The 12,930-nt window shown below is 48.0% G+C and overlaps 6 protein-coding genes across 6 annotated transcripts; 2 read left to right on the forward strand and 4 right to left on the reverse strand.

Annotated features, from left to right (window-relative positions):
- Window positions 1–565: 565 nt before the first annotated feature.
- FPOAC1_008963 (uncharacterized protein) lies at window positions 566–1,334 on the reverse strand (the record flags this gene model as incomplete). The annotated part of the gene is made up of 3 exons (XM_044853396.1): window positions 566–573; window positions 696–1,032; window positions 1,272–1,334. 3 exons carry the CDS (start codon window positions 1,332–1,334, stop codon window positions 566–568), a joined length of 408 nt encoding a protein of 135 aa, XP_044706066.1.
- A 742-nt stretch (window positions 1,335–2,076) lies between these two features.
- FPOAC1_008964 (uncharacterized protein) lies at window positions 2,077–2,312 on the forward strand (the record flags this gene model as incomplete). Its single annotated transcript, XM_044853397.1, has 2 exons — window positions 2,077–2,225; window positions 2,282–2,312. The coding sequence occupies 2 exons, from the start codon at window positions 2,077–2,079 to the stop codon at window positions 2,310–2,312; spliced, it is 180 nt and encodes a 59-aa protein (XP_044706067.1).
- A 118-nt stretch (window positions 2,313–2,430) lies between these two features.
- On the reverse strand, window positions 2,431–3,228 carry FPOAC1_008965 (uncharacterized protein; the record flags this gene model as incomplete). Its single annotated transcript, XM_044853398.1, has 1 exon — window positions 2,431–3,228. The coding sequence occupies one exon, from the start codon at window positions 3,226–3,228 to the stop codon at window positions 2,431–2,433; it is 798 nt and encodes a 265-aa protein (XP_044706068.1).
- Window positions 3,229–4,274: 1,046 nt separating this feature from the next.
- FPOAC1_008966 (uncharacterized protein) lies at window positions 4,275–5,549 on the forward strand (the record flags this gene model as incomplete). The annotated part of the gene is made up of 1 exon (XM_044853399.1): window positions 4,275–5,549. The coding sequence occupies one exon, from the start codon at window positions 4,275–4,277 to the stop codon at window positions 5,547–5,549; it is 1,275 nt and encodes a 424-aa protein (XP_044706069.1).
- A 399-nt stretch (window positions 5,550–5,948) lies between these two features.
- Window positions 5,949–7,412, reverse strand: FPOAC1_008967 (uncharacterized protein; the record flags this gene model as incomplete). Its single annotated transcript, XM_044853400.1, has 2 exons — window positions 5,949–6,789; window positions 6,844–7,412. The coding sequence occupies 2 exons, from the start codon at window positions 7,410–7,412 to the stop codon at window positions 5,949–5,951; spliced, it is 1,410 nt and encodes a 469-aa protein (XP_044706070.1).
- A 972-nt stretch (window positions 7,413–8,384) lies between these two features.
- On the reverse strand, window positions 8,385–9,485 carry FPOAC1_008968 (uncharacterized protein; the record flags this gene model as incomplete). Its single annotated transcript, XM_044853401.1, has 4 exons — window positions 8,385–8,933; window positions 8,986–9,261; window positions 9,355–9,390; window positions 9,456–9,485. 4 exons carry the CDS (start codon window positions 9,483–9,485, stop codon window positions 8,385–8,387), a joined length of 891 nt encoding a protein of 296 aa, XP_044706071.1.
- Window positions 9,486–12,930: the final 3,445 nt, after the last annotated feature.

Raw genomic sequence — 12,930 nt, forward strand, 5'->3', positions numbered from 1 at the left:
TGGTATTATGATGTGTAAAGCCATAGAGCTGGGCGCAGAGCGCGAGGTAGCGGTCGCATGCATGAACCGTATCACGAATGGTCTAATTGATGTGTAACTCTAGACGGCGTTTGGCCATAGACATGTAGAAACGAAACGGGTAACAAAGAAAACCTATCATATCAAAAGTTCATAATTTTCTCTCCGCTTCTGGCTGTCTGTCTCTGTGTTTTGAATCTTGTGCACGCGATTTTGTCGTGGTGTATCACTTTGACGGTAATTTAATTCATTTTATGGATTCATGTACCTCGTAGACATTCAACCGTCAAGAAGAGTCCTCAAGGTCTATTCAACACCTCATATGACACCAATTCATTCAACTCCACCAGTGGTATCCTTCGGTCGGGACAACACGTCCGTCCGATCCGCGTTGTATATTGACGCTACAATCACGGGGCAAAGTAGAGATCTGATCTTGTTTTAAGAAACTTCATATTGAGCCCATAAAAACCGGGGTTCCTTAATGCCATCGATGCTCTTTACATCCCGCCAACTCCCTAACCGTGATGGAGAAACGATTCCTTTTTTAAAACTCTGTAGATGGCTGTTAGCTTGTGCCCCGCACAGACAAAAATTGTGTCCATCAGCACTCGGCAGACCAGTGACGGTGCACAGCTCTACCCAGATGCCAATGCCACAAGGCCGGTACAACGTACTGAGAGGGGTGAAGAACCATCGGTTCTTGCCGCTGGTGTATCGCTCCTCGAGAACCTTCTTGACAGTCTTCTTGGCGTCCTCGCGCTGAGAAACCTCCTTGAAGGTATCGTTGGAGACGGCACCCTTGAGACCCTCGAGCTCGAGAGTGTAGCGAGTGGGCATCAAGTGGTTGTAGTTGATGACCTTGATGAAGGGCTTGATCTTGTTTCGCTTCTCCTGGCGGGTCTTGGACATGCGGCGGGTGATCTTGGAGGGGTATCGCTCAATGCCGGCAACCAGGGCGTGGCCGAAAGGGTGAGGCTTGTTGCCGTTGTCAACGGGCTGGATGATGACAACCTGTGAAGCAAAATCGAGTCAGCGATCATTGTTCCCTGTGGGACTAAAATGGAATGTAAAATCGTGGCCCAGCATGTCGGTTCTCTTTTGTTCTGCGCCTCGAGATAGTCGTCCGTGTGCATAAAAACACCAAAGGCGTGTTTTTGTTTCCCTTCTCCCCTCCCCCAACCCTATCTTTATTTGATGGCGCAGAACTCGGGAGATGCAATGGCAGCACGAAATTGTCGTGGGCGTCGTACCTTCTTTCCGGCGTATCTGCCGCGGGTGATGATGGCGACTCGGCCGACCTTGAGGAACTTCATCTTGTCCGGCGGTGTGTTGTCTGCTGGTTAGTGAAGTTGCGAGGAGTTGACAAGACAGACGTATGGAGATTGTGGACGGATTTTTTGATTTCGTCGCAAGCGAATGTGCGTGAGTGCACGGACCATTGACGGGTCACGTGTCAGATAAGCCCCAACTGCCTCGATTGGTACCTATCGTGAAAAGAAGCACTACCAGTCTAACAACAGAAGTAAATGGTAAAACTACAGAGATTCAATCTACCTAAATTAGGTAGCATGAGGAGGAGTCTATTATGGAGAAGAATCCTTATACTTGAAATAGAATCTATAATTATGTATCGCTAGGCGCTGCCTTACGATGCTGATTGTAGTACTATGATCTTAAGATTACTTCATGCCCGAGTTTATTGGCACAAACAGCCATTAGTTCGATTCGAAAGAAGCTCGCCATACTCATGTACCTAAACAAGACATGCCTTGCTATTAGCTTGGAAGAATCGATGTGTGGTGTTCCTCGAAGTCTAATAATCGAAAGATTCAGCCCTTGAAAGAATCACCGTCTGTTAATTTCTGGGCTGCGTATAATAACTATCCCTCCTAAGTGACAGAATTAACAAGAAGGTCCTCGCTGAGCATCACATTCAAAGTGCGCTTTTTTATTTGTGCAGTATCACGTGATCAGATAACTCTATCATGTTGCAGGTGGGCAAAGTGAACTCCATGGAAGCATCTCATTCAACCTGATTCTCTGTGCTTATTCACAATGCCTGCTGCACCAGCGTACATCATCTCTCGCGTTGCAGACCCGATTTTCGGTGTTCTGATCGGCCTCTCAGCGGCTGCTACCAGGATCAATCGTGAGGAGAAGGATAAAGGTCGAACAACTCAACAGATTCTTGAGGCTGCGCGACGGTAATATTATCACACATTACTTGCTTGATTGTTCCAAAAGCTAATTATCAATCCAGACGAGTCGGGCTTTCTTCCAAGTCTTCTTGATTTAACTTGTCTCCCACCACTGGGTCGTTGTTACTTTCACCATGTTTCAACTGTACAACTCGGTGTCATATTCATTTTTAACGTTTTGGGATATGAAGTCTCATTATATATACACAGTCTAATTGCCAAACGATGGACCATATTCCTTCTTCATTGCTTCTCGCACGATTTGTCCGCAAAGCTTGGCTGTCGGGTTGACACTGACAGCCAAGCCTTTTGCAATTGGGTTGCCATATCTTCCTCCAAACGCAAGGTCCCGAGACGCAGCCTCCTCAAAGTCCAGCCTTTCCCATTTGGATTCTTCGAGAGCCTCTTCGATATCCAGTGAACGTGTCTGCAATAGTCTGGCTGTCTTGAGATATAATGCAGCTCGTTGGGTGTGAGCCATTGATAGAGTACGTGCGACCTGTGGGGAAATAGGTGTTGTGGTTGATGGTGGGGAAAGCAGGGTAATTGAGACCTTCATGTCCCCCAGAGCTGTAGTGACAGCCTTTTGTCTTTCAGTCTGGCCCGGATTCTCGATCAAAGGCATGGAGTTGTCCTTGCTATCGGACAGCAGCATGGCATCGCCATATAATCGCCTCAGGATCTGGACGCGGTTGTTTCTGGCGCTGGCATAATTAGGGTACTCAGAAATCATACCCTCGAATGCTGAAAGGCTTTGCTGATAACCTTTGACGGCAACATCTTTAGCTTCCTCAGCTGCGAGACTCTTGAGCTGCGCCTCGAGGCTTTGAATAGAACGAATGATTTCACGTTCTTTTTCGACTACCCGCTCGTACACACTTGCATCTGTGATGTTTGGGTCGCGGGGTAGTGAGGAGTCAAGGATAATGCCGGCATATGGGTTCGACTCAGGGTCCTTGATTTTCTCAAGGATGTTGATGTCATGTTTGCTCAAGCACACGGAAGTCATGTTGGCCTTTGTCGAGTAACGATTTGGCCGATAACACAAAGGCAAGCTTGATCTAAAATATTCGAGAACCGGAAATGGCGATATAATCAATCCGGGTACGTTCAAAAAGCCTCAGTTCGGGAATGCTTGGAAATTTGTCAAGACGTGATGAGGCAACGGGGATGGCGGTTGAAAAGGCTGGCAGGCCTTCTAGATATCATTTTTGATATTCGGCTTACACCAAGCCGACCTGCCATTGTTGGCGTCTCGGCTTTAGCGGGAGCATTCGATACTACGCGGCCAACCTCCACATCACCGATTATGGATATGGCAATCGCAAGGATGATGCTTCGGCCGACTTGTTGCTGACAGTTCCGCAGTCTTTGATATGATATGCCGCCAGACTATGGTTGTTAACCCGCGTTGATATCTATGGCAGTAATCGGCCCAACTCGGCTTGGTGCGGTTGGCGCCGCAGCGGGAAACCGGCGGAAGGTTCCGCAGTGATAGCCTCACAACCTCCAACAACTACCTTCGGCACTACCGCCCGTGAGATCGATCAACTAGGACATCTTGGCTCTTTGATGATATCAGTCAGGTCGTGGTCTGACGCGGAAGCCCCGCGCGTGACCCTTGAGCCTGCCATGACTGAAATGGCTTTGCTTTCTTACACCGCAATTGTCATTGGTCCTCAGTGTTATTCATACGGAAGATCCAACGAGGATGTTACCGATGGTAATGAACTATCTCCTGCTCATCCTGGAAGGTGTCTTGGGCCGCATAATGCCTTCTCCAGGCGGAGGCGTTCCGTTAGATATGACAAAGAATAAAGCAAATACCTGTTGCTCCAACGGTTAAGCCGGCCTTGAATCAAAATCAGGATTTCTTACATATACGTCTGGAGTCCCCCATCTTGTTCCCAAACATCAACTCAACACATTCACGAATCAGTCTTCATAGCTTCTCGAAGCCGCCACAAACAAACATTTAACTTCAGCTTCAAGCCTCAAATAAACGTTTACCCTATTTGATATCAAAGACTCACCTATCGAACCGTCTGTGTGTCAATGTCCCCTTCTGCCATCACCAACTCGCCTCCTCAGCAGGCTGCCCAGCCTACTACTATTCCCATTGCCTCTTCTCTCGATCAAGCCGACAACACCTTTGCGGTTCAGCCGCCCCCCAACTTCACGGGATATGACCACATAACCTGGTGGGTTGGCAATGCCAAGCAGGCTGCCTCCTATTATACCAACCTCTTTGGCTTCAAGCCCATCGCTTACAAGGGTCTCGAGACTGGAAGCCGGTACTTTGCATCATATGTGATTGAGAACAACGGCGTTCGCTTTGTCTTCACGTCGCCTCTACGATCTGAAGCTCACCTCCCTGATGATGAACCCATCTCCAAGTCAGACCGAAAGCTCCTCAAGGAGATGTATGCTCATCTGGAACGCCATGGTGATGCCGTAAAAGATGTAGCTTTTGAGGTCGAGAACGTCGAGGGAGTTTACAACAAGGCTGTCCAAGAGGGAGCCATTGCTGTCCAAGACCCCAAGGTCAGTAAGGACAAGGAGCATGGCGCCGTCTCGACAGCTGTCATCTGCACATACGGTGACACCACCCACACCCTTATTTCTCGGCAGAACTATACTGGGCCTTTCCTCCCCGGTTACCGTGCTTGGAAGAAGCACACTGCTACTGTGACTCTTCCTGAAGTCCCCCTGGTCCGTATCGACCACTGTGTCGGAAACCAGTCTTGGAACGAGATGGACTCGGCTTGCGCCTTCTACGAGCAGTGTCTTTCATTCCACCGCTTCTGGTCTGTGGATGACTCCCAGATTTGTACCGAGTTTTCGGCTCTGAGCTCCGTTGTCATGGCTTCTCCCAACAATGTTGTGAAGATGCCCATCAACGAACCTGCTATGGGCAAGAAGAAGTCTCAGATTGAGGAGTATGTCATCTTCAACTCTGGTCCTGGTGTTCAGCACATCGCCCTTCTTACCCATGATATCATTGGTGCTGTCACAGCTCTCCGTGCCCGTGGTGTTGACTTCATCGACGTCCCCTCAACATATTATACCAACATGCGTCACCGTCTCAAGACTGAGCGTCGCAACTGGGAGCTTAAGGAAGAGTTTGAGACTCTCGAGCGTCTGAACATCCTGATTGACTACGATGAGGGTGGCTATCTGCTACAACTCTTCACCAAGCCTCTCATGGACCGACCCACGGTCTTCATTGAGATCATCCAGCGCGAGGAATTCGATGGTTTCGGCGCTGGCAACTTTAAGAGCTTGTTCGAGGCTATTGAGCGTGAGCAAGCTGAGCGTGGTAACCTGTAAACGACCGGCTCTTTAAATTCCACAGATGACTGCTGAAACAGCAGCGTTATTTGCAAACCATATGCAAACTAACCTATGAACATTTTCAGAGGAAAATACAAAAAATCCCGTTGAAGGACAAGACGAGTTTATGATAGCATGACATTTATTGCGATGCTTAACCCAGATACACCGATGCTTGCAAGGCCTTTTGCCTGCAAGACAGACTATTTAGACTGAAATGAAACTGAAAACTTAACAATAATTTTGATGCCCCTTATGCGCCGCTTGTGTGGCCGTGATGATGATGCTTATTCACGATAAGCTATTGTGACGTGAAAAAAACTCCCCAATTGTTTTATTAATTCCTGGGTATAAATATGATCCCTCTTCTTGGTATAAACAACCGTCCTAGAAACCTCATGTCATGGTAACATCGCCATTGGTATGCGCAGTCGTACCATTCGTTTCACGCGGTGCAGCGGCACCATCAGTCTTTGATACTAAACTTTGGCAACCTGGACAGTTGTGAACGACCTCGTGGGCAAAGACATCACAGTCGATACAGAAGTGTTGCTCGCAAACTTCACATGCGTAGCGGCCGCTCTCACTGACGCCTTTAGCTGTCTTTGGCACGCCACTGTCTTCTTTGGTCTTGTTATGCCCTTTGTTCTTCGGTGGTTCGGGAAAAGGCGCAAGACATGAGAAGCAGGCTGCTGAGGTGGTGGCTTTGGCCCAGGGTACTTCGATCCAGTTCCGTAGCGGAAAAAGATGATGGTAAGATCGGGCCAGATGCGTTGACAGAATAAGCGTGAGATCACACGATGGACACTCAGCGGGGATACGGCATACGCGAGCGCCACAACGGGTGCAAAGATAGCCCTCACGGCAAGACTGATTGTGACAGGCGCAGTAACTCGTCGTCCCGTTTGGAACCAGCGTCCGAGATGGGAAACCCATCATAAGCAGGCTGGCTGTACTCTGCTCGGCCGTGCGCGTTACCGGAGGCGTTGTGGCTGCGAGGAAAAGCTCGCGGAAGTGAACCTCGTCCATTGCGATATTGTATTGTGACTCATCGCCGGCATTTGTTCGTGAGCACAGGTCTGCGCAGATGGCTAGATGGGCGGACAATCCGACAATGGAAACGCGTATTCGGTCTGTGATGAGGTTTCCGATGGTCTCGTGGATATCGCCGGGGTCACTCGATAATAGGGCGCCGTAGATAATAAGGACTTCTCGTGTGCCGTGGGAGGGCGCATGGCTGTGGTACATTAGCTCGATGGTTCTTCCCTGACGGTGACGGTATCAATCTCACAACAGAGCTCCTCGACACATCTCGAGAGCGTTCTGTAAACTTGGGTTTCCCTGAGGATCTTGACTCTCCAATCCCTTCAGCTTGTCCAAATGTTCTGCTGGGTTTCCTCCCACGTCGCTGACTCTGATAGCAACGCCATCGCGCATACCAATAATGCCCAGCTGTGAAATAGGGTTCTGCTCAAAGAACTCCCGTACAAAAGCAACTGCATAACTCAAAGTAAGACGGTATCTCGTCGGTAGAAGGTCTTTTTCTGTCATAGCAAACGACATGTCCAGCACAAGTACCATGTGACGAATGATTCCTCTCTGTAGCGGTGTTGTGTCGCGTAGTAGTCGCTTTCGCTTCTCGGCCTCGAGTACGTTGAGACTCAGGACTCCATCTTGGTCCTCCTCTGGTAGGCCTGTCTCCCAGGTTCGTTTGGATACTTCCCAAGCTCTAGCTGCGTCGCCTTTTCTTGATTTCGAGGATTTGCCTTTCGGGGCTTGGGGGTCGTCGTTGGTAACGCGGTGGTCCATGAGGTCGTCGTCCGACATATCGCCGACATACTCGCCATCTGAGTCGGCCATGATCGTGCTTAGTTCAGTTTTATTTCTTGTATGGAAAAAATGGAGATAAAAGAAACAATGACAGTCGTGTGTAGTGGTGGTGACGGAATTAAGTGTACAAGGCTGAAATGATTGCACAGCCTTGCCGTGGCAGATCCACTCTAGAAATCTTTAGAGTTGATCGCCCAACCAATAGCGCACGCGCAAAAACAAGCTTGAATTGGGCCAAGTTGTAAGTCGGCAGAAGCTTCACCTTTACCAACCCACCTACCTACCTTGCCTCTACCTACGTTACTAGGTAGTTGGTATGTATATTTACTGAACTATACGTCGTCCTCGGCAAGGTAGGTAATACAAATATAAAAATAGCAAATACGTAAATTATACTGTATTAGGCTTCTTCCTTCACGCTCTCCCTTGTTCACCAGGAACTGGCCATCTTTGAACGCTAATCATACTTCGATATACAATATAGATATGTACGTGTAAGAATTGTTGCTTAATTAACCGAATCTAACTTTGATTTCCTTATGCATTAGTCGCTCATCAGGGTATAACTACGATCGAAAACTAATCACTACTATATACAAGCCAAAGGGTACTAAATTTTCCCGCGGTAGCATGTAAAAAAACGCATAACCCAGCAAAATCTTGACCAATAAATCCCATTGGCAAAGCTGGACGTAATTCCTCCTCTCGCAGGCCTAACAATAACCGCGTGCAGGCCGCCATTCATGCAAAGTACCCAATCATTTGTCGCTCTATCGCATCCCCCATTGAATCGCATTGGATACTTCCAAACCACACACAAACTCAAAATACCATCCTCATTTTGAAACTTCAAGCAAAAATTCATGTTCATAACGTGTGTACGTCGTTCGACCGTGAGCTGGGTCGTCGAGTGTAAGGAGGGATATCGAAACCGAAAAGAAGTACGCCGCCAAACGCCGGTCCAAGAGCAAAACCCGCAACAATGTTGATATCAGTGCTGCATTAAGGGTAGGTGTTGGTGACAGGCATCGGCCAGTCGTCCTCGGTGATGCTGGACCAAAAGACCCAGACCATGATAACTGAAAGCAGAGTGAAGAGGGTTTGGAAAAGAGAACCGTCGATCTTTCCGCTTGTTCCGTCGCATATGTACTTGCTGACGGCGTAGTTGAAAACCTGTCCGATAGCAAAAAGGAGCGCCGCGGCGGCCAGGTAAATCATAGGGCGCGTCTCGCCGAGAATTCGGACAACAAGGATGGCCTCGAGGACAAAATAGGCGACGAGGAAGATCAAGGGAACAAGCTGATAAAGGACGTAAAGGGCGACGTTTCGGTTCCTAGGGCCATCATAGCTCGAGTCCCAGTAGCCAGTCCACGAGAAGCCAGTGTCGAGGGCGATATAACCAGTTCCAATAAGTAGAACAGCAGCCGAAATGACAATGAGGGCGATCGAGAGAGGGGTACCGTCGTCGATGATCTGGTAGCCTACTACAGCATTGAGCATTAGAATCCAACATGTGGCAATGATCATGCCGATGTGGATGGCGGAGAAAGCCTAATAATGTCAGTACATGGTTTGACAGACTTTGGCCAAGCTGGAAACTTACAACTCTAACAGTGCTGTTGAGAGGAAACTCTCCGACAGAAAAGATCTCGCATATGCTGATGATGATGTAGCCAATGAGGAATAACTGCATCTCCCTTCGACCAACAGCTGCTCGCTTCTTCTCTGATCGCAGCAGGAGAAAGCCGGCGGTGGCAATGGCAATGCCAGCAAGGAGGATAGAACCCAAGTTTCCGAGATGCCGTCCCCCGCTCAGAGAGATACCTGTGAGTTCACATCCTCCCCATTCACCATTCTGGTCGTGTTTCGGAGACAGAAGCTATTGATGATCAGTAAAGGTCCCCATTGTTTTGCAGCTCCACTCCACCATGACGATTAATGGCGTAGGTAGATCATCAGGTAATTAACGTACATTGCAAACCGGGAGAGTAGAGTCTCTACAAAAGTCCTGTAGCACATTGTGATTAGATTTTGACCTTGATACTGTTGAACCACGGATAATTGAGGGCGTACATGAAAATTTCCAAATTCGGTAGACCCCATTGTGATTGCGGATGCGTAACTCCTCGATCAAAGGGGGTACGTCCACTAGCAACCACAATTGGGTAGAGAACGGTTGTTTAGAATCGACCGAGTAACGCAGCGGCGGCGGCGGCGGCGACAGGACAAAGGAAAGCGGTATCGTGGAATAAGTCGTTAAGTTTTCGTATGTGAAGATGTAAAGTGGAAACTGGGGAAAAAAAGAGAAACGAGGATTTTCCCGACCCCTTGTCGTGTTGAGGTAAATCGAGCGGTGGTTGAACTTGCTTGGCTTGGATCGACGGTGTCGTTGCTAGGACGGGGCTGCGGTGGCTGGTGGAACGACGAGTTGTAATTTCGCGGTGTGTCCAGACAGCTCCTCAGTTAAGAATGCACTGTAGCAGATTTGCGACAGATGGAAGCTTATGATTGGAAACAGGTCGGATTATTAGAAAGAGAAAAAAGAGGTGATGCAAGATCTAAGCAGGTGCTCGCGATGACGGGCAGTAACAGCAAGATTGGACAGGTCAGGACAGGATATTACAGAAAAAGCTGGTTTCCATGCGCGCGCGCGAAGAAAGAGAGGCGAAACGGGCCAATATAAGATTAAAACAGCCCAGCGGGCCTTTAGCAGGTTTTTGGGTGGTCTGGTCTCAGCGGGAGCGGAGGAGTGGACGGCCCAAGGGCCATTTCAGGGCAGCTCCCAGGGTCACATCACAGTCTAGCGCGGTCTAAACCAGAATCAGAACAATGCTGGCAGGGTCGAATTGGATGGCAACCTCCAAATTTGCCTTGGCTTGCCTTGCTGCTTTGACTTGATGCCAGGTTGTTTAGGCAAGTGCTGCTCTGTGGCCCCACGAGCATCAACTACCAGTCCCACTGAGTTGCCTTCTCATCATCACCCCCCGGTAAACTAAAACGCAGGTACCTACCAGGGGCCATCTCATACTCTCTGAGTCGTCTGAGTGGTTACTCCCAGCGGATCAAGGCTCGAATGTCAACAGATTTGTGGGCGATGATTGGTTCGGAGCATCAAATTACGATGGGCCACGCTTGATGAGACCGGGGTGTTCAGTGAGATTGCTGTTGCCGAAAGACAGTTTTTGTTGTGTTTTAGGGTGTTGATATCCGTATTCTTCGGCAAATGCACTAATGAACTACAGTACTAATAAAGATCTGGTCTGTCTGCTGCCGTCTGAGGGGGAAGGAATTCAAGGGTGAATGAATATGGCATCATGTCGTTAAACTATCGAAACCCTCGGTGATAGGGATGGGGAAAAAACTATGGAAGGGAGGGGGCGGGCAATCGGTGATGGCGAAAGAATCTTTAGGTATTGCTTTGTTTGTCCAGTTGCTTCTCTCACTCGTATCGGTGCATAATAGGTAATGACCAGGTTTGTCACTTTGATCAAACAACGTCACATTTCAACGGCTGCTTCCAGCCAAGACAGTGAGAAAAAACAATATGCAAGTCACCATGTGGGGAAACAGTGAGTAATAAGCTGGTTCAGTACCTGTTCCAATGCGATTGAATCCAGCCACCACATAATTTGACTTGATTCGATGGAGTTTATATTTCTTATTCTTGAGTTCCTTCAATCTTGTATCCTGTCATTTTCCTCATCATCGGTCTTTGCCATTTGATAAATGACAGACTATCCGGCCGCTACCTAGTACTACTAAGGTACTATGGTTAGTAGATAAACTGCCTTAGTACTTGAAAGGATGATGAAAAAAGGCCGGACCTAGTGCAGCCGTTTCGTTTCACTCTACCAATTGCAGTCTAAAGCAAATTGCACTCTTGGCACTTACATCAAAGGCGCTCTGCAATCAATTCTCGGCGATCTTATTTTTACTGTCGCTTTGGTGAGTTTTGATCGAATGAGCCGAGCTGTCTTGGCTCCCTCACTCTTTTTGCCTCTGATGTTTTCAATTCCCTACCTAGTGAACGAACACTCTGGTGTCTGAAGACATCCAACAGACCCAGTCCCTGTCCAATATGTCGCCATTTAATTCCAATGGCATGCCCTCGAGCCTCCTAGTTATACCTCCCCTCAAGATCAGGTCCGCCAAACTTGGAAGCAATTTCCTCTGGGATGTCATTGCCAGTCCCAATCCACTAACCCAGATCAGATCCGAGTTGTATCCGCACTACTCTGTCGATCTATCGCACAGCACAACACACCAGCCACGTCGCAAGTGTGGCCCAGTTATTGATGCTCTGCAATTTCCCCTTAAGTGATTATATTCCCACCATCTTTCTATCAAGACTGAGATTCTAGGTTTAACTACTAGATAGCTCTTTGACATCAGCGTACAGCTGACAGCACTCAATTTGATCTTCGGTGCAGCCGGTACCAATAGGCAGGGTCTTTGTTTCAGGATCATGGCATAATTGCTTCATTGACTCTTGTGGGATATAGGCGCAGCTCTTGAGTAGTACGATTGGTGCCTCAAGATTGTTTCAGGCCCGGTTTTCGACACCACGGCTGCATATCTACCTTGCTTCTGCGCTCTGCCCCGAAGAAAAGACAAGATGAAGATCTTTATGAAGATCTAGGCCTGGGTTTTGGTCTAATAGCAGGTCATGCTCTCGTGTGGCGCAGCGGATTACACGTTGGCTCGTGGCTATGCGGCGGCACACTTCAGTCATCGGTACGGCAAAGATGCTTCACTTGGATTCGTGTGACTGCTTCTACAGTTGACACGTGTAGCGGTGACGATTGGGAGGCAAATCAGCTTATCTTCCACAAGTTGCCAGTTCGAGTATTGTTTAATAGGTAGTTCGTGAGAACTCACAGAGTTAGTTCGAGAATCGCCAGGCAGTCATGCATAATGAGACAAAATGCAGCAGCTAGTCAAGACATGAAACATTAGTTCGGCACAACAAATAGGCAGGCATTCCAGTAAAAAGAAAGTAAATAATCAAGCTTCTTGTCGATATGTACCTATGTAGACTACTGTCCGACCTCGCGGTATAGGGTATCTTCAATATCTAGTAGGTTAGTACCTTTGGCTTCTTTACTTCCTGCTTACATCTTGTACGGGTAAGTGAAGCCATTTAACCATGATAAAAGTCTGACCGGTGGTCTATAAGTCCCCTGAACTACATAGATTCATGTAAACAAATATATCATACACTCTGTATGATCTTGGTATTGCTGATAGTCCCGCATGTCGCCCAAGATGGCTCCGCATCTCACAACAGAAGCAGTGAATACATCAACTTTGCGTGGTTTGACGGCGCATCACAGTTAATATTCATCCGCATGTCAATCCCACTCCCTTGAACAGGGTGTTATCGTATACTCACAGCTCATCTCATAATCCGAGAACTGCCCAATTCTAGAAATATCGGAGAACGATTATTAGACCAACAAAGTTGATCTAGACAGAAGAGGCTACAGAGTTCAGGACTACACCCGAAGAGTCAAACCATATACAACTCAGCTGTATTAACTATATTAAA

The sequence above is a fragment of the Fusarium poae genome, chromosome 3 (assembly GCF_019609905.1).
Source record: "Fusarium poae strain DAOMC 252244 chromosome 3, whole genome shotgun sequence".
Lineage (NCBI taxonomy): Eukaryota > Fungi > Ascomycota > Sordariomycetes > Hypocreales > Nectriaceae > Fusarium > Fusarium poae.